Raw genomic sequence first — 21,250 nt, 5'->3', positions numbered from 1 at the left:
CAGCTTCAGTGTTCCCTTTCTTTCCTTTTTTAATTTTTTTTTAATTACAGTTCATTCACTTTGATTCCCAGCTGTAGCTCCCTCTCTCTCATCCCCTCCCAATCCCACTCTCCCTCCCTCTTCTTTTCCTATGCCCCTCCCCCAGTCCAATGATAGGGGAGGTCTTCCTCCCCTTTCATCTGACCCTAGTCTATCAGGTCTCATCAGGACTTGATTCTTTGTCTTCCTCTGTGTACTGGGAAGGCTGTTCGCCCCTCAGGTGGAAGTGATCAAAGAGTCAGCCCATGAGTTCATGTCAGAGAAGGTCCCTGGTCCTATTATTGGGGAACCCTCTTGGACACTGAGCTGCTTTGGGCCACTTCTGTGCAGGGGTTCTAAGTTAGCTCTATGCATGGTCCTTGTTTGGAGCATCAGTCTCAGAAAAGATCCCTGTGCCCAGAATTTTTGGTTCTGTTGCTCCCCTTCAGTGTTCTCTTAAATGGTACCTGGATGCCTTACAGCTTTCAGTCATAAATAAATGGAGTTGCTGCAAATCTTGTTCTCAGTGTGATATTCTTATGTGACCATAAATATTAGGTTTTTGTTTTTTTGTTTTTTTGAGACAAATATCCAGATGGCAATGGCTGGTTCTCAAGATAACTGTATATTTAGATTGTAAATCAAGTCTCCTAATTGCTTCCAAGAACAGCTGTTCTATTTTCCCCTCAGTCATGGTCAAGCCATCCTTTTTGTCTGCATGTCTTGTCAATATTTTGTGTTCTCATAATTTTTTCTTGGCCTATTAGTTCAGATAACTTATAATATATCCCTCTATTTCAATTTAAATCCCTCAACAGGTAGCCATCTTGACAGTTTTTTTATAGTCATCAGATACTTTCTTTAGGAAATGGGTGTTTCTTTCCTTTGCCTACTTCCTAACGGTGTGTATTCACAGTCTGTGCTTACCACTAAGATGTCAAGTACTTTTTAATATTTTCTAGAGTTCATCTTGTATTGTATTTCAGTGTGTGTGTGTGTGTGTGTGTGTGTGTGTGTGTGTGTGTGTGTGGTTGCGTGGTGTTATTATGTGCTCCAAGTTCATACAGGATCCTGTGGAGCAGAAGGCAGCATCAGATCCCCTGGAGCTGGAGTTACAAACGATTTTGTGGGTGCTGGGAATTGTACTAGGGTCCTCTGCAAGAACAGCTAGTGCTCTTGCCCACTATGCCATCTCTGTTGCCCACATGCCACTCATTTTTTAAAAAATCAATCAGGCACTTGATTTACAAGCACCTCCCTCTAGTGTGCCGCTTGTCATTCCACCTTTGCTTGTTCATGCAACAAACATTTCTCATTCTTAGATCTTGTTCATCCATTTCTATCAAGAATATGATTTAGGAGGACAAGTCCGGGGGGATTATTTCTCAGTCTGAGAAAGATTCCCTGCTCTCCCTAAACACCCATAGCTCGATTATGGGCTTAAATGTACGCAGTTTGCGAAGAGATATTCCCATTTGGCCTGTGCATGCCTGATAGTGCTGGTGAACTAGCTGCCCAACCCAAGGTAAATAGGCAATTATAAAATCTAACAGGCGTCTATTTTTTATTTCATTGTGATAGTGGGTTAGATAATACTGCCGTAAAAATTATAGGGCTAATAATAAATATATTAGCCGGATCCTTTTATTTTCAGCAACTTATTCCTTTCTGTCCTGTGGGCAACTGGAGAAATGTGTAAGACCTCACATCAGGCAGATGTTCCCTGCCCCCTTCCCCTTTCCCCCTCAACATCACTATAAATATTTGGTTTATTTACCTTTCTAAAGAAAATCTAGAAACAATTTTGTCTATCCCTCTAAAACCTTGGGGAAATGTTTACAGAGTGCTGCGGATGGAGCCCCAGGGTTCAAACCTGCTGGGTAAACAGCTGTCACTGAGCAGTGCTGGTCCAAACTGCGGTTCTCACAGCAGTCACATTAAGCCGAGGATCAATGTGTGAATGCTGGAGTCTTTTTAGTGGTCCTCATCCTGTGGAGAGCACAGTGACATCTCTCTGTATTCTTATCCTCCACTTCTGCCAACAGCATCCTGGAGATCTCAGGAAAATAAATCCCATATGCCTAGATTAACAGAGGTTGATCTGAAAGACTGTGAATGTCACATACTCACTGTTAAGGAAAATACAATGGCACTTTGCTCACTCACCTAGCGGGGCCTGTAAATCCGGCAAACTGGCTTATTGGTTTCAGGAGTTTATCTGCTAATCCTTTGTGAATTCTGTTGAGACTACCACGTGACCTAAAAGTAGAGTCAGGCTCATGGCCTTTCCACTTGGATGTTGTTTTCTGCTTTTCCTTGTTAAATGATCAGTTTCTAACATCCAGTTTGGAAAATACTAGAACCAGGTCAATGGAGAAAGTCCCATGACCCATTGCATGGTTCCCTTTGTGTTGGATCTGTTCTTGGGGATCCATCATTAGGTAGCGTTTTGCTGTGTCTATTCATAGGTAGCCATCATCCAGTACTGTATTCACTGTGGCTGTTTTGGATGTCAACTCTTGAGTTCTTCCATATAGCTTGCTTGCTCTTAGGCTTAAGCACTCAGTCCCCAGTTGGGTACATCTGTCCATCGGGAGGCCTCTGTTCAAGTGCTGACCTGAACTTGCTGTGACCACATGCAGAGGAAAAGCCCCTCACCTCCTGCCTTACTGAGAACTACCCATATGAGAATGACTGAGGTAGGTTGAATGGTGGCACCAATATCCATAGTTCCACCCTTTCTCCCTAACTGATGAATGTGACCTCACTTGGAACACAATGGTCTTTGCACATAAAACTTAAGATCCTGAGTTTAGGAGTCATGCCAGCTTGTTGGGTGGACCTTAAGTGAAGCAATGGTGTTATTATCAGAGTTGGGAGAGGTCATAGACTCAGCAATGGTGACCTGGGGACAGTGGCAGGGATCAGAGGGATACGGGCATAGCCCTGGAAGTTCTAAGCAGCTTCTAGAAGGTGGAGAGGGTGGAGGTGGAGGTGCTGATAACTCACTTTGGCCGTTTAACATTCAGATTTCGGAGAAAAGTTGCCTCTATTGTTTTCTGTTCCAAAACTGGCACTGGCTGCATTCCTTGGCCAGCTGACTCAGGTGGAATCAATCATAAGTCCTTTACAAACCATTTGATACTATTATGCCATTTTGCCTCATTATTTATTAGTATCATGGGTTATTTTGAAATGATGAATCAGTGATTGTTCTTGGGATAAAACTTTGTTAGGTCATGTATACAATATCTGTTTAATTGAGCTCTCTGTCATAAGATGTCCATAAGGATTGCTGTCTATACTTAGGAACAATATTTCTCTATATTTTCCCTTATGTTGTTTTTGCATTTTGATAATAAAATAGCCTCCTAATTTGTCAAATGTTCTCACTTTCATCTCTGAAGGAGACTATAGAACTAGTTTCAAATTTCCTTGAAACAAAATTATTTTTAATTATCAAAATTGTTTGTTGCTGTAGGAATCAACATATTTTCATTTAAACTATTATTAATATGCATGTTTGTGCCTGTTGAGGGAAACAAAACTAAAGGTTTGCATTCACGAACATGCAGCCTTATGAACAAAGCTGCATTTGGGTCTGCTCTCCACAGATGTGGAAACTCCTTGGGTCTTCTCCCTGTGGATATGTGCGACCCTCCAAGACACTGTCGGTGAATCTGTATACCACACTGTAACGCCTAGCTTTAAAGTTCTAGCCGGACAAATGCACAGAACCATTTGCGCCAGACTAATTTTTGAAACTAAGGGCAGGAAAACAAAATGCAAAGATTTGGTAAACTAGTTGAACAAATCATTCCCCATCTTTTTCTCCTTCAGAGTTGTTTATCAGCTATGGGGAAGAGAGAAAGAGAGAGGAGGAAAGAGAGAGAGCAAGTTAGACAGAGAAAGGGAGGAAAAGAGGGAGAGTGAGGCAAACTCTAGAATGAGCTTTATAATTCATTAAATAAGAAAAATAGTAAAGATTTTAAAACTTAGTACTATTTATATAAACTGTGGATTGGGTGGCACAAGTATATGTAGATAGATGATAAATGAAGAGATAGAAGAGATACATGATAGATAGATTATAAATAGATAGATAGTTTTTTTTTTTCTCAACAAATTGAATGAATCATAAAAAATTAAATGTTTACTCATGGGGAAAAAGAAAAAGTATGGAGGAAGAAGGAAGATAGACGTTTTTAAAACAAGTTCTGGATTGGTGCTCTTTGGGGCATCCCCTTTTCTAGCAGGAAGGAGAGGTGAGAATGGGAGGAGGGAGATGTTGGGTGGGAGTGGAGGAAGAGGATGGAGGGGACTAGGATCGGGTTGAAATGTGATTAAATAAATAGATAAATAAATGAAAAAGGAAAAAAACAGTTTCCTTTTTTTTTCACCTTTGGCTGGGGAACAATAGAAATGTACAAATATTTGACACAATTACAAACTTCGTTTCCCAAGCATTTATGGCCAATAAGAAAGAAGATCAAGCAAAAAAGCCTAATTGTCATTCCAGAGCTGAACTGTTTCTACAAATTTTAAAGCACAGAAATTCAAATATAAAAACAAGCCAGGGTGTGCAGTAGAGTGTGTGTGAAGACGCTGGCATTGCTGCTGCGTGGGTTCCTCCATGCTCTGGGGCTGAGGCACTAGGAGCTCCCATGTTTCTCCATCCCCCTTCCTAAAGCACTTGCAAACAGAGAGTCTGGGTGTAGGCAGCAAAGAGGTGAGAGGACAGTAGAATGAACTCCTTGTGTGTGGGATATTCCCCACCATAGTTCTCTCCTCCACTTCCCTGTCTATGTAGAGTGGGTCTTGTACATTGAGGTGTGAAGAAGCAGCTAGCATGGGGACACTGGAATCACTATTTTTAATGTGACTTTCCACTCACAGACAGTGGTCCTTGGCCCCAGGACTGCAGCAGGTACTGCAGAGATCACATAACCAAAGCCAGGCAGATGAGGCAGGGGTTAGTTTGAGATGGTTCCCAAAGGCAGAGGCCGTGCCCCTTAGTTCCAGCAGACTGTCTGCTCCACAGACCAGGCAGCACCAGATGTGTCTGCATGAATTCTACACAAACATGATCTGATCACTTTAGGACAGAAGTCCTCAGTAGAGACACTTTCCCCCTGTCCTTACCAAAAGGACACACCTGTGAGTGAAGACACACTGGTTTCCACTGGGTAGAGACCACAGATGGAGCTAAACATGGTACGATGCACAGCACAGCCTTCTCTTGTCTGTTACAAAAGAAAAAGGATCCAGGTCCAGCATTGGTAACTCCCAGGCTGAAGATACTTACAAGCACTCATCTGGAATCATGGTAAGTACAGAAATATCTACCTGGTAAGTCCTGTAAACTCTGTCCCTGCTCAGCCACATGGCTGAGGATGGCTATGGGACCAAGAACGATGAACTTCGGATCTTCCTCAATTGCAGCCTCCACCTGCAACTCTCACCTGCAGCCCCACCTGCAGTCTCCATCTGTGACCGTCAATTGCTCTTTCCCTACCAGAAGGGCACACCTGTAGCTATGAAGCTGTCTTACAAAGAAAGCCACATACAAGCCTGTGACGCTCAATAACAGTTTAAACATCTGCCCTAAATCACGGTACACAAGCAATGAACAGAATGGAAACTCTACAGGGCTACTCTCCATTCTCAAAAAAAAAAAAAAAAAAAAAAAAAGTGTATGCAACACCAAGAAAAGGTACAGTAAGAAGCTTGCAAGTTATATCCACTAATCACAGTCACAATGCTAGGAGCTTTAGTAATGATTTAGAGCATACAGACATTGCAACAAGGGAGGAAAACCTGCTTCACATAGTCTGGGTCATATGCTTTGGATCACAGGGATAGATGGGGAAGGGGTCATTGCTGTGTGGGGCACAATGTAACAGTGGCATTATGGGATGAGGGTATCTTTGATCCCACATCCTGTCCCAATATCAACTTATTTCATATCCCAGAGCCTGATACATGTAACTTATTTCACTCTTACGTGGGAAACACAAGACAAATGACAAGATTCTTCCCAAGGTGGAAATTAGGAAGACAGAGAGGTGCTGTACTTAGCATTGTTCAACGCCAGGTGCTATCCCCAGATCAGTGCTCCCAGCTGCTGTACCAAGGGCTTTGGTTCCACCAGCTACCCAAGAAAGGAGATGGTGCAGTGTGAATTTCAGAGCAAGAACTACAGGGCTGGGTGAGGCACAACAATGTATCACCCAGGAGTCAGCTGATTTGGGCAGGCATGGGGGCTAGTGAGGACAGGCAAACACTGGCCACGTGGCTTGCAGCAGCTCCGTGAGATTAGGGGCAGAAACAGGGGATGAGTTAGAGGATATAAGTTTGAGGGACAACAGGAAGACTCACACTCAAATAGGCCTAGGGATTATATCCTGGAAAGAAAGAGCATAATTCAAGTTGATTACGATTGGGAGAGGAAGAGGGTGAAGTGAGGTCTATCATCCTGACGCTGAAGGAGATTGTGAGGGTGGAATGACTGCTGTTCTGAGCATACCGCTGGGAACAGGAACGTAATGAAAAGTCAAACACATGGTCCCAGACCTGGGCGGATAATTATATTTTTGACAAGAAAGTGAATAGTTTGGAAAGATAACAGTAAAGTTGAAATAGACTAAAAACTAATTTTGAAAGTTTGTTGTAATGAAATTGACTGCAAGAAAGGGCACACAGCCAGAGCCGGGGGGGCCAAAAAAAAAAAAAAAAGTTGTCATGCTCTTTCTAATGCATTCTTAGTCCCAAAAGAGGTGAAGTGCGCCAGGAACTAAAAACTGTTCCAGGTCATAGGGTGTGAGCTATTATAAAATTAGTTTTATTTTTCCCTTCTGGATGACTCTCCATCAGGTAAAACATGTGGTTTTGCAGACAGTTTGTAAAATACACAAACACAATTACAGCTTCCAGTTGAGGGCCCTTCCTCAGCTTCAATGAGTTGCTGTATCTGTTTATATAATTTATCCTGACACACACCCTGTTATTAAAATCCCACTTCACACATAACAAGGCAGATAATCATGGAATTAGGGAGTATCTTATGGGCGTGTAAGAAGATAAAAGCAAAGTGAGTGTTGAAGCTTAGGCACTTGAAGCATGTAGTACCAGAGAAAGCCACCTGTCAGCTGGGGGCTCTGAGCAAACTGCCTACACCACACTGGTCAGAGGAGGACAGACCATATACACAAAGCAGGCAGGGAAACAAAAACAAGATGCCGTGATCCTATGTCATTTCCATGAGAGGAGGCAATTTAGACCTTCAAACTCCAGTACCTGTTAGAGCTCGCTGGAAACCAGAGTATAGGAAGATAGTGCCCAAATCATCATTATTAAATTCTAGCAGGCTGCCTTCATAAGCGTTCTTCTAGCTTCAAGAACATGGACAAATTAGAGCATTAATTGACTGGAGGAAGAAAGGGCTGAGTTAGCGTGCTGCGTGCTTGCACATAATGACTCTTTTCAGCAAATCGGCCGGGGATGTGAAGAATCAAACAACCTACAAGACGAGAGAGCTCATTTGCAGGAAGGTGGAGTGCTCTTAATATGGCTCAAGTCATGTGTAGCCCCAGCTATTATATGCAGCACCTCATTTCTGAAGGGATTAAGCAGACATCAAAGAACTGTGGGCGCTGGTGAAGGATGAAAGGGCCCCGAGGGGAAGCAAAGCAGTTCTCACAGCTGGCACCCCAGGCCAGCTTTCAGCCTCTCTGTTCCTAGCTCTTGCCATGCAGGCCAGAGGCCGTCTTCATCTCCACCAAAATGGTCACCCACTTCTGTGTGTCCTATACTGTCTCCTGGTCTCACAATCACACTGTGCATGGACCAATGCACACAGCCTTTCCCCGTGCCGATCAGCATCGTGGCCTACCGCTATGTGTCCCACACAGTCACCTGGCCTCACATCCACTCCAGCCTCAATTTGCTCCATCCAGGCAAAGCGAGGAAAGAGCAGGAGACTTTTTCCTCCAGGCACAAATTCAATACATTAAATGTTTTAACGAATTAAATGTTAAATTTACCGATAAGGTGAACAGCTGAGGCAGAGACTTAGGATAAACAAACAACAACAATAAAGAAACAGGAGATGCCTAGATTTTGCCTTGGAGAGCCAGTTTGGAGACATTTTTAGAGGGAGTAGACACAAGGATCTGAGTGAGACTCATGCTGCGGAAGGACTGTGAAGCAGAGCCGTCGCTTGTTTGTGGCTCAGAGGGTACACTGAGCCCTGGACTCTACCCACTGCTGCAGAGAAGGTTTATACCCCATCACCCTGCTCTGCTCAGGGCTCCTGTGTTTCCTGGCTGCCTCCAGAATGGATGGGCATTCAGAATGCACCACGAGAGTCTTCCTGCCTCAGGTGCCATAACAGAACCCAAGCGGGGGGGGGGGGGGGGGGGGGGGGGGGGGGCTCAGCTGTTTTTCATCCATCTTTGACATGGATGTTTCCAGAGGTGCTTTTGCTCTCCTTCTGCTGAGGCTGAATGAAGCACATTCTTAAGCCAGACCAGCTGGAAGCTGTTTTATGTTTCATATATGGACCTCACACCTGCGGATGGAGCTGGAAAGAAAGGCATAAGAGCTAAGGGTAGAAGGAATTCCAATAAGTCCCCTGGAATCACATATGGCTGGGGAGAGGGGAGTTATTGTAGCAAACCTCAATAACCCAGGCAGAATTTAAAAGTAGGTTTTAAGGGCTGGGCTGATGTCTCAGCAAGTAAGCGCTTGTTCCACAAATGTCAGGACTGGTATTTGGATCCCTAGAAACCACATGGGCATGGGAGCTCCCCTGTGATTCCAGCTTCAGGAGTCAGAAAGAGGAGATCCTCAAAGCAAGCTGTTTAAGTGAGGCAAGCTGTAACAGTGAGTTCTGGGTTTGGCTGATAGATCCTGCCTCAGTGAGTAAATTGGAAGGATGATGGAGGATGAGTCAACCTCGGGCCTCTACAGGCAAATATGCACATACACGTGCACAGGCATGAAAATGCATAGGAATGCACGTGCACTTGAAGGGGGGGGGCGATTCAAGAGTATAAATGATCATTGATGATGCTAAGGCAGAGAGGAAGGACACTGGAGTGTTGATGGATGCTCTGACTCTCAAAAAGCTTAAGAGGATGGAACTAAGACTGTCCCTGGACAACTGGGTTCCCTGTGACTATTTCTGGGAAAGTCTAAGAAATGGAGAAAGAGGGGAACCCAAAAGATAGGAAAGATTATTAGCATGTGCATTTAAAGATGCTTGTTGGGGTACTGAGAAGAAAGTGTTATCATGTGAATACAAATTGCTTCCTAAATGGGGGAGAAATCCACTAGATTTTTTAATGAAGGTATTTACAGAAGGCAATAGCTGGCAGGGGTTGCTAAATGCTTCCTCTAACATTTGACTATGGTGTTAAGAAGGTTTGGTGGGGCTGGCAGTGTATCCCCAACCCAGCAGGTGCCACCCACAATCTTCAGTCCTCAGTAAGGGCCTAAGGTACTTTCCCAGGCCAAATGCTATTCCTGCAAGGGCAGTCGACTGAAACTGTCTCCAGATACTTAGCAATGTTTCCTATATTATGTTTTCGAACCATATTGCTTGGATCTGTTTCTCAAATCTTCACTAATCTTGAAAGCACCAAACAGAATTCTCTGTCAAAAGCAGAGCAAGTTCACACCGATGAGTTACCTCCCCTATGACAGAGTAAGACACAAGGTGTGGCCAGGTACAGTGAGTGGCAGAGCCGCATGTGAATAGAAGTCAAAAGCCATTGACCAGCTGGAAAGTGCTCTATGGGGCACAGTACAGGAGGGCATGGCAGAGTCTGTATTTCTTCCTCCCGCCCTTCCTCCAGAACCACACTCTGCACAGCAGAAAGAAGCATTTAAAGTACTCATAATGCATTCACTCAAGTGCAGGGGTACTCATCTTCTAACTAGTGGTATTAAAGTAGTAAAACCAGAAGAAATTTAGAAGTTAGAATTAAATGTCCTGATTCAGAGAAAAATGTGAGATGTAATTTGCTTGCTTTTAAAATACTTGAACCCAAACAAGAAAATCAGGCTCCCCAAACCTATATTAGGCTAACAAGCCCTTTGTTGGCTTGACCAAGTCATATACAGCCCAACTTTCCTGGATACCCAAGAATCTATAAGCTGGTAATAGAAACTTTTTCTGATTCTAGTCCTTTTTTTTTTTTTTTATATAATCAGGGCTTCTCTATTTACAGTTGAGCCTCGTTCTACTTTGCCTTTCTGATGTCATGAGATAATCATGAGGGTGAAAGAGTTTGTTCTAGCTTACTTGTCCATCCAGGTCATAATTCATCACTGAGGGGAGTCAGAGCAGGAACTGAGGCAGGAACCACAGAGGAACAGTGCTTTCTGTTTGCTTCCTCTGGCCTACTCATCTACTTTCTTACAGAGTCCAGGACCACCTGCCAAGGTCTGGTATCCATGTAGAACTGGATCCTTCTACATCAACCAACAATCAAGGAGATGCCACAGATAAGACCACAGGCCAGCTGATCCAGGCAGGTCTCCATTGGGCCTCCATCTACCCAGATGACTTTGCCATCTGTGCCTTCCTCAGGGTCTGGCCTTCTGAGCTTTGAGGTACATGGAATTTGTAAGTTACCCTTCCTGCCTGCCTGCCCCTCCCATGTGCGTGCTCTGTGTCATGTCGGGAGTTGCTTCTGAGGCAAAGGCTTCCCTTGCCCCCTTGCCCCAGCCTCCTCCAGCCCAACCACTGGCCACTTCAGTCACAACATAAGCGACCCAGCTGAAGACCTTCCTGCTGGTCACAAACAAACTGCCTGCTTGCTGATACTGTTGGGGGAATGCTCAGCATATGAGGATCCCCGGGAGGCCAAGAGTTCCTGGTGCTGTCCCCTAGATAAGCTCTCACACTTTGTGCATTTGCAGTACTCTCAGCTCTGTTAAAAATTCCATTTTGTTCCCTCTCTTCCCATCTTGTGTTGGGGCATGCCCAGTCCTGGGTTTCCATTTCTACAGAGGGTGAAGTCATACTACCTTATGCAGACTCATCGCTCCTCTAATCTGTTTTGCAAGAAGGAAGCTGGACGTGTTGATTTCTACCTTTTCCAGAGCTGGGGGTAAAGGCTGTTGTGTAGTGATACCCTCAGCCATGTTTCCCTCCCACCTCTCACCACAGAGGGTCTGACAACAGCCATAGCACTCCACTGCTGAGAAGCCCCTTCCCCAGTGCGGCCTCTTCCCTCACGCTCTTCCCTGATGCCCTCTGCCCACATCGAGAAGTCTGAGGCATCTCTTTTCCACCATGCTTTTTCTCCCCTGCGGTATCGCTTCACACCAGACTACTTTCTGTGTGATTCTACTTCCCTGAGGAATAACCGGAGAGATGGATCTCAGCTGGATAACAGGTAAAAGAAGTGGGGTGCACAAAAAGCACCTGAGCTTGGTCACCAGAGAACCTATGTGACGAACTTCATCTGTTCAGCTGGGAGGTGGAACAGCTGTGGAAAGCCTTAGAAACAGTCCACACTCACAGGGACAAGCTTCTGTGCCCAGGACGTCTGTAGCTACTCTGTCACTACAATGTATTCCATTTTGGTGACAACATAGAAAACATCCTAACCACTGGCTTCTCATTTTGAGATAGTTTGCATTCTAAAGAAAACAGGAATCTGAAATAAAATGAATATATGTTCATGTGAAAATGAAGGACAGTGAAGTGAATGTGAAAAAAAAAGTGTTCCCCTCCTCCACCCAAGTACAAGGCCAGCATGTTTGTGCACGGAAGAATAGGCAATTTCCCAGTGTTAGCCTGATTCACACACCAATAAAAGCTCACTGCCCACTTGGTTAATTGAGCAGGCTGGTCAGGGTCAGCCTCTCCAGGATCTACTCCCTAGCTGCTATTGAGGTTCCCACAGCCTTGTTCATCACCGGTGGCTGGGCCTCATTTCTGCTCTGTGCCTGATGAGGTCTGAGCACCATTATGCTATTAATGATACTATGAGATACAAACAGCCTAGGGCTTGTCCAGGCTTTGGGCACCTCTGACTTATGCTCTCATTTAGCACTTTTAACAAATCTCTCTCTCTCACTCACTGTCTCTATGTCTCTGTCTCTCTTTCTCTGTGGGTGTGTGTCTATGTGTGTGTTTGTATGTGAGCCTGCACCTGCCTTTGTGTAGGTGAAGGGGTCTGAAGGCAACTTTCAGAACTTGGTTTTCTTTCCAGCCTGTGGGTCGTTAGCCTTAGTGCTCAACCCACCGAGCCATTTCTCTAGCTTCAGCACATTTTTAAGAACAGCCCCTTCTGGGAAACTCCCCAACACACATTTTTTTGTACAGTCTCCACTGAAGCTTATGTTTCCAGGAAAGAGCCACCTATGGTACATCTAAGCAAATGTGTGTAGGTTTTCAAGAATCTACCTTAGGTCCTGCTGCTTTGAGTGTTGCAGTGTGAATCTTCACGATCTAAACAGGAGGTAACAGGCCGTCACTCCCCTGTTCTTCTAGTTTCTGGAATGGGGCTATCATTCTGGAAGGGCACATGCCTGGCTTTAGAAAGGAAGTGAGCTCCATGCTAACAGGCCAGAGTAAAACCATTTTGTGACCCAAAAGCATCTTTCTGTCCAGTGGCCACTCCCTCCCTCTAATTCTGCCTGCTCCCACAGAAGACGAGGCATGCCTCCTATGACAGCCAAGTAGGCAAAGCCAGAGGCATAGAGGAGGCCACCATCACCTTCTGACCTATAGGAATCTCCTCTTTCAAGGGACATAAAAATTGTTCTCACTGAGTGGTGACTTCCTTGTCATTTGTCTCCAGGTCACACTGGGCCTGGCCTTGCATCCTCCACATAAGCAGAGTCTTGCAGCTACAGGACCTCAGCAATTGTCACTCTGCTGACAACGGAAATAGGGATGTTGAACTTTGAACTTTCCTGGGATGAACTTCAATGGGAACTGGAAAGAGGTCTCACTTTTATCTCACAGCTGCTCTGCCTGAGGAACTTTCCTCTAATTTACCCCATACTAAAACACAAATAGCTATGGAGAATAACACACACTGTGATCTGTGAAAATGCAGCTTGCTTATCACCTGTGTACTTAGCTGTAACCAAATGTCACTTTCCTGACAGAAAGGGGGTCTAGAGGTGCCTCACAGTGTTATACACTAAGCAGTATAAAATGGGGTTACTAAGCCTGCAAGTTCATGACTGTGTGTGGCATACAGCCACTAAGGCTGTCACCATAGTGGTTCCCAAGGAGCTTGAGTGCGGGGTAGGTTGCTGTCTTTTCTCTCTACCTCTGGCCAGCAGTATATGCTGCAATATAATGCATCTTTTATTTTAAAAGTATACCGTCCTCAATCTGCTTTATCCCTGTAACAACTGAACAAGAATTCTGGTATTATAAAACTTTAAAATGATTTTAAATAATAAAAGATGACCTTAAGCATTACACCTTAGTTTTAAAATTTTTATAGTATCGCCTATTACTTTTTATGGTTACTTCCTTTTTGTCATGAAAGTAACATGTAGTTAGTTATAGTATCTGCATTAGATAGATAGATAGATAGATAGATAGATAGATAGATAGATAGATAGATAAGATGGGTAGATGGATACATAGATACACAGACAGCCAGGCAGATGATAGCTAGTAAATGGATGGATGGATAAGTGGATGGATGGATAAACAGATGGATGGATGCATAGACGAATGGACAGACAGACAGATAGACAGATGATAGCTAGTAGAAAGATGAACAGGTAGATGGGTGGGTGAATATGTGGAAGATGGCACCCATCCATGCACATCATATGGCACATGCAGGCTCGCAGAAGTCTAAGTAGACAACTTGTTTAAGAGGCTCTCTGCTCGAGTTGTCATTGAGTGCCTTCAGCAGCTGACTAACTACCCCACGGGCTGCTCTCAGTCCTTGTCTGTCCTTCGAATCATTGGTGTTCCACATTGATGCTGGGCCCTCCAGAGCTCCTTTGTCTGCTCTCTTAGAGACAGTCTTTCCCTAATACTCAGTTACGTAAATACATCCTGTACATCCTGGGAATCGTGAGCCAGAAGAGAGGGGAGGTCTTTGCAGGGGCAGGAAGAGGAGCACATAGAGGAAACTTGTATACCCTAAGCCTGTGAGCCTGGATTACCAGAGGGCTACTAGAGGAAGGTTAGACCCCACACCTCCCTCCTGGGAAGCTTCAGAATCTTAGCAGGTTCACAAGCACCCTACAGGAAGGTTGTGCAAACAGTAAAGGTTACTGAGAAAGAGCTCCTTTCAGTGGAGCTGCTGGCAAGTTGCTCAGGAAGCTCCAGGGATATGGTTTCGTGAGTCATCACCCATGCTGGGGTGAGCGTTAGACATATGGCTGACTTCACAGCACCCCTGCTTCTGTAAGAAACCCCTCAACTATCTCACAAGTAACCCCAGTAAACTCTCTTCTTCACCAAGCTAGACGTGGGCGGAACGAGTTCTTTGATTTGGCATTAATGTCCTATCTGTGGTGAGTAGATATTTGTTTCTGTTGCCCCAGAAAAAAAAAAAAAAGACACAGATGCCTCATAAATTTCACAATATTCTCAGTGAATGAGTCACATATGGTGGAGAGGTGGTCGGCGAGGGAGCCCTGGGGAACCTTCCAGGATGGCTGCATACGAAGTCACTGCAAGTGTGTTAGGATGTCTCTGTGGCCTATTCAAGCCAATTTTAAGGTGGGATGATGGGACTTCTCATGCCGAGCAGAGTTTCCTATATCTGCTATGCCAGGTATGAAGCCTGATGAAGGTTCTGGGAAGACCCACAAGGAAATACAAATGGCATTTGGTTCTGAGGACATTCCCTGACCAATCGGGAAGGTGAGGATGTGTGGAAGACACTCTCAGTTCTCTCTGAGGGGGTTATATGTTTTGTAATAAGATGGAACAAAAAGAAGGTGAAGAAAATATGTCCTAATTATAAATAATTAAAAATAGAAGTGTAACAGAGGTCCTAATTAAAAATGGAATTGTAAATAACAAGCTCCAGCCAGCAGGGTATTCCCTTGTATTTTTGGGGGGTGGGGTGGGGGTGACGAGGTTCCTTAAAGTCACTTGAGTTTTTACAGCAGATGTAGTTACTAGGATCTCTTCACCTTGTCATTAAAAGTGGTGTATTATATAGAGTAGAAATGCCTTTCTCTAAGTCACACTGCTAAGGGACAGAACTGGTGCCCAGCATGGCACAGCTTAGAGCCTACGCCCTTCACTCTGAGTGAGCTAAAGCCATATAGAATCAGCGCCTGGAAAATTGAAGCCTATCTGAATACCAGTGGTGTGTGATTTCTGATAACTCACGGGCAGCTGAGCAACACAGTGAGTGACTTCACACATCATCTTCAATTATCAGCTTAGCAGAGCAGCCTGGACTATCCATCTCACAGGCCTCTGAGATAGCTCAGTGGGTGGAGTTTCCTGCGACCCAGCCTGATGACCTGACTTCCATTCCTAGACCTACATGGTGGAATGAGGGCAACACCTACAAGACACCATCTGGCCTCCTCTCATGTCCTGTGCACATGAGTACACACAAAAGTGTGTCCCTGTGCATGCACATGCATGCACACACAAGGAGAGAGAAAGAGAGAGAGACAGACTGATAGATGGAGGCACAGAGATAAAAGAGAGACAAAGACAGAGAAAATGAGACCAATAAGTAAATAAACATAGTAAATTAAAAAAAAAAAGCCAGTTTCTCTAAAAAGCCTTCTTTTTCTATATTCTCCCAGGGATCTAAATTTTCAAAGCCATGTGATTTTTTTTAAACCTTTAGACCATTGATTTATCAGGCAATAGTAAAAGTGTAAAGGTCACTAAGCAGTCTGTAATTATCTCTGCATCCAGGGCTAGCCTATGAATGGGATGGCAATTGTAGAAGCTTTTTTTTTTTAATGGAAAAAAGTCATTAAGTCCTCACCCTCCACCATACTTCCTACAAGGAAACTATATTTCATACTTCATAGCTAAGGATGCTCCTCCCACAGGACATGTTCACATTCTGGCTACCTCCACTCACAGGGGAAAAAATGGAGTTTTCCAAGACAAGTTCACTCATGTGAACTTGCAACTTGTGTTCTCTGCTCTTACTGGGCCCGTGGGTCCTTTAGCATTATCCGTTTCTATGACTTCATCAACACAACCTCTTGGTACCTGTTTAAAGCTGGTAACTACGCTTATGCCATTGGTCTGAAGGTAAGGACACACTGCTAACATGTACACTTGAATGGGGCCAGGCATCTTAAACAGGCAAGAGGTAGAGAATCTCAAACTGGAGCTGGTCAGTGGGTGCTAACTGGCTCAGAGGACTCAGGGCCACCTCTCTGCCAGGAGACAGCTGCCTTCGGTTAGGGTTTGGGAGCCACTAGCAAAGCTGTCAGTTCTCTGTGACTAACAGTTCTAGCACCATTCATTCACAGTGACAACCACAGACAGTTCAACACAAATGCATGGATTAGCTCATTAGCATTCTCAGAAAAGTGAAAAAGGAAAGATAAGTATATTGTTCATTTTACTTCCAATGTTGAAATATCAGATAAAGAAAGGCCTCAGAAATAATGATCAACATGATATTGCTAAGAAAGAGATCCAGAGGCCTATTCATTTCATAGGTAAAGTTTGTATTTGCTGCTGTTTTATATTGGCAATGACATGCCTCGTGCATTCTTGTGCCAGAGACCGGCTGTTCAGGTAGAACTCTCAACCAGGTACAGAGCACCACTCTCATTATGGACAGTGCCCCACATGATTTTTTTTTTTTCATTTATCTCTGTCTTGTACAGAATGGTCTTTGTGTGATGCACAGTCTTCCATCGTATGGCTGCGGTGATTCAGGCCTACCTTGGTAGACAGCTTTAAATCCTGGTGAACCGATGCTGTCGTCTGACTGCAGGTGGAGCCACATCTGATTGCTCATGCTCACGATGAGGTCAGGGACACTGGAGCCTGTGAGCCTGCATAGAAGGGAGAGTGGCAAGCTTTTACACCACTGGTTACAAACTCATTCACTTATCATCAAACCACTCACCCACACACACCCACAAACACATACACACACAGACACACACAAACATAAACACACACATAAACACACAGACACACAAACATACACACACATATATACACATACACACACAGCAAGAGACAAACACATGCACAGGCAGAAACACACAGAGAGACTCACACACATACACATATGCATGTACACGCATAAACACATACACACAGAAACACACACAGACAGACAGACAGACACAGGTGTGTGTGCACATACACACACAGAGACAAAGGTACATACACACACAGACATACATGTGTGCACATGAACACAGACACGCACAAACACACATGAGTGTGTGTGCACACACATGTAACAAACTCTTCAAACCCTGTAACAGCTTGTCATTCATATAAATATTTAAAAGTTGCCATCACTGTAAGCACATGGTTTTTCTCATTGTAGAAATCAGCTGGCGAAGGTGAGGGCTCCTGCTCAGTGGTGAAGAGCACTAGTTGCTCTTACTCAGGACCTGCCCTCAGTTCCCAGCACCCACATGGTGGCTCACAACCACCTGTAACTCCAATTCCAGAAGACCTGACGGCTTCCTCTTGCATACACTAGCACTGCACACCTGTGGTGATATACACACACGGGAGAAACAATCATACAGATAAAACAAAATCAACAAGTTCTAAGAGAGAAAAGACCGTGCCATTTGCTGGAACTGACATGCTCCCCAGGTATAAGATCCACGGCGAGAAATCATACAAGCCCGAGGAAACAAAGAAAGCCCGCGGTGTACTGTGATGGGTGTTGAGCCCTGTGGCTCCATAGTTCATTGTGTGAGAGCATCAAAGGCAAGCATTCCCCAAGGCGAGACACCGATTATTACTCCATCTAAACATCTAGGCGAGAATTATGTACCTTCCAAACCAAATCTCTTTAAAGATGTATTAAAGGGTAACCGCACGTTATAGTGATATTGAAAAGAACAGTGCGTGTGGCTGAAATAGACATAGCAGAGTTTACTGAACATCGAGGTCAAACGCAAAAGCAGTTTCCGTGAAGCATTAGGTGTGCATTCACAAACCGGTCACATCCACTGCTCTTGTAAGCCAGTGAAAAGAAAACACCAAATCCATTGACTGAATTCAAAGTGCCGACAGAATAGCATGTTGAAACAGAGAAAGTGCAGGGAGGAAATCAAGTCAACCACTGCCCCTAATCCAATAGGGAGCTTTGCACTCCGCAGAGTGTTTTGGGGAATGTAAACACATGATTCTCACCCTCAGTCATATCATCCATCCGTCAACCCAACATTCTCATCACAGACGGCCTCGGAAACCTGCTTCTTTGAAGGAAGATGAACAGCCGTCATTACATGCCAAGCAACTCGGGCTGCATTACACTGAGGTTGGAGGAGTGTGTTCTGGTGAGCAATGTGTGCTTGCTACACATCGATGTCTGAAGATTTGTCTTCGTTGGGAGAGTGTTCTCCGGTGTTTGCTTGTTTGATTGCAAGAGAGATCTGTTTGCTTTTCTGCGCATGCATTTTGTTAAAGTGTAATCAGCCGAACAGTACGGGGATCACAGATGCCTGGCTCTATGCTCCTTAGAAGGGGAGCCAGCCCACATGTTCCCCTGGGGAGGCTGCCTCCTGGGCTGCTCTCTGCTCCCTGCTCTTCCCTCTTGCTTTGCCGAAATACCTACAGCTGTATGTGCCTTTCTAAGCCTCCTGCAAGTGAAAGAAGATGTGGTAAAACACTTTGCTTAACAGACCTGAGAGAAAGGTACTCCTGACTTTCCTCGCTTTGATTTCTTCTTGGAATTCATTTGTGTGTGTATATACAAGGAGAAGGTGATTAATGCTAGTGTTTTTCATTTTCCCCAGTAAAATACTGTATTAGTAAGGTTGTCAGAAATGACATAAAGAGCCCATACGTGTTCTTTCCCATCTCTTCTAATGCTAAGATTTTACAGGTCTATAAAGTACTATCTCAGTCTGGGTTTGTGAACGATCTCTCTCTCTCTCTTTCTCTCTCTCTCTCCCCTCTCTTCCTTCTCCCTTTCTCTGTTCTATGCCTTTCTCTTTTGCGTGCATGTGTGCATATATGTTTAGCTCTCTATTACACACATGTAGACTTGAAAATCCAAGTCAATATGATGAGATTCCCCAAAGTTCATCTTTCAAAGCTGAATCACACTCCATCCTGCTGCTCATCACAGGCAACCATGATTCTGTCTCCAGATCTAAATTCATTCATTATGCTATTTCACAAATGAGACCAGTTTGTCTGTTTTTAAATTGGCTTTCTCTACTTGGCTCAATTCTCCAGAGATTAATCATGTGATTTATATACCATCAGTTCCTCCTTTACCACTGCTGAGTGGGACTCCATGGTGTGAATACATCATGGCCTGCTGAAATGCTCAGCGGCTTGGCAGATAACACATAAAGATGATGACATTCACAAAAGACCCCTGGGCCCAGAGTTTTTGGTTCTGTTGCTCTTCTTGTAGAGCTCCTGTCCCTTCCAGGTCTTTCTATCTTCCCATTCTTTCATAAGATTCCCTGCACTCTGCCCAAAGTTTGGCTATGAGTCTTAGCATCTGCTTTAATACCCTGCTGGGTAGTCTTTCAGAGGCCCTCTGTGGTAGGCTCCTGTCCTGTTGCCTGTTTTCTCCCCCTTCCCATGTCCATCCCATTTGCCTTTTGAATGAGGATTGATCATCTTACCCAGGGTCCTCCTTCTTGCTTAGGAGTATAGATGTTAGCATGTTTATCCTATATTATATGTCTAATATCCACTTGTAAGTGACTATTTACCATGTGTGTCTTTCTGCTTCTGGGATACGTCACTCATGATGATCTTTTCTATATCCCACCATTTGTCTGAAAATTTCATGATTTGTTTTTAATTGCTGAATAGTATTCCATTATATAAACGTACTACAATCTCTGTATCCATTCCTCAATAGGACATCTGGGTTGTTTCTATATTCTGGCTATTATGAATAAAGCTGCTATGAACATGGTTGAGCAAATGTCCTTGTTGTGTACTTGAACATATTTTGGATATATGCCTAGGAGTAGTATAGCTGGATCTTGAGGTAGGGAATAATTTTATATTTTTTATTTATATTTATTTATATAAAATAATATTTTATATTTTTTTCATATTCTATTATATATATATAATTTTGCTTATCTGTTGTTTTATGGGAAAAAGAACACGGCGTATGTATATGGTACACGAGCATGTGTACGTTAGTGTTGTATACCATGCTGTGTGAGGACTTTAGTATCCTGCTCTCTCATTCTCTGCTTCATCTCTTTAGGACAGGCTCTCACTGAACCTGCAGCTAGGCTCACAGTCACAAACTTCCCTTCAGTGCTCTGGGTTACAGCGACACATGACACACCTGGCCTTTTACTTGGGTGCTAGGATCCAAGCCCAAGTCCTCATGCATGTTGAGCAAGCACTCTTACCCACTGAGCCCGCTCTGCATCTCCAGTATGTCCTTCTTAACATGCACACATCACATGACCTAGCAACTCCATATCATAAAGAAGAGAAATTGCAGGCACATCCAGTGTGTTACATAAGGGCTGGCTATTGCAGCTATGTCTCCAACAATAAAACAATGGAAATGACCCAGATGTTCAACAGCTGGGAAGAATTAAACAAACAAACAAACAAGACGATGTCACTCTGATGTGTCTGTTTTTGTGTCTAGCTCTTCACATGATGTGATATGAATTCCCATATGAATTAGTATTTTCTGGTTTCTTTTGCTATAATGGCAATTTCTGTCTCTGGAACTCTAGACCTAGCATTCTATTTACATTCCCCTCGGCCATATCTGAGAACACAGATTCTTGGCATCCCCAATGGGGATTCAGTGGGGCCAGTGTATACTTTAGCTCCTCTGAGGTTTGTATAGTGATCTCTCAAGGGCTTTGTATTTACCTGTGTCTGATCACTAACAGGAATTGTCTGTTTCCTATATACCAGGTTTCAGGAAAGGCCTTCAGGTTCTGTGCCCCCTTCTAATACACTTGTTGATCTTCCTTCCTCTCCACCGTACATTTAGAAACATCCTTTGTCTCACCAAATATTTTTTCTTCCTGCTTGTGTTTGAAAAACCACAAATGCCCTATACGTCCTGTGGTTCTTCATGAGTTCTTCATG

At 44.0% G+C, this 21,250-nt stretch overlaps 1 protein-coding gene across 1 annotated transcript in view; it reads right to left on the bottom strand.

Annotated features, from left to right (window-relative positions):
* Csmd1 (CUB and Sushi multiple domains 1) overlaps positions 1-21,250 on the bottom strand; it is a 1,555,059-nt gene that overhangs the window by 346,076 nt on the left and 1,187,733 nt on the right. Inside the window, exon 12 of the mRNA XM_055608400.1 lies at positions 16,898-17,010. Coding sequence (XP_055464375.1) covers positions 16,898-17,010 — 113 coding nt within the window. The remainder of the gene's footprint in view (positions 1-16,897; positions 17,011-21,250) is intronic.

This window comes from Psammomys obesus, unplaced genomic scaffold (genome assembly GCF_907164565.1).
Source record: "Psammomys obesus unplaced genomic scaffold, mPsaObe1.curated_primary_1811, whole genome shotgun sequence".
Taxonomy (NCBI): domain Eukaryota; kingdom Metazoa; phylum Chordata; class Mammalia; order Rodentia; family Muridae; genus Psammomys; species Psammomys obesus.
Note: the sequence above shows the minus strand (reverse complement) of the source record. Positions and strands in the feature narration are given on the sequence as shown.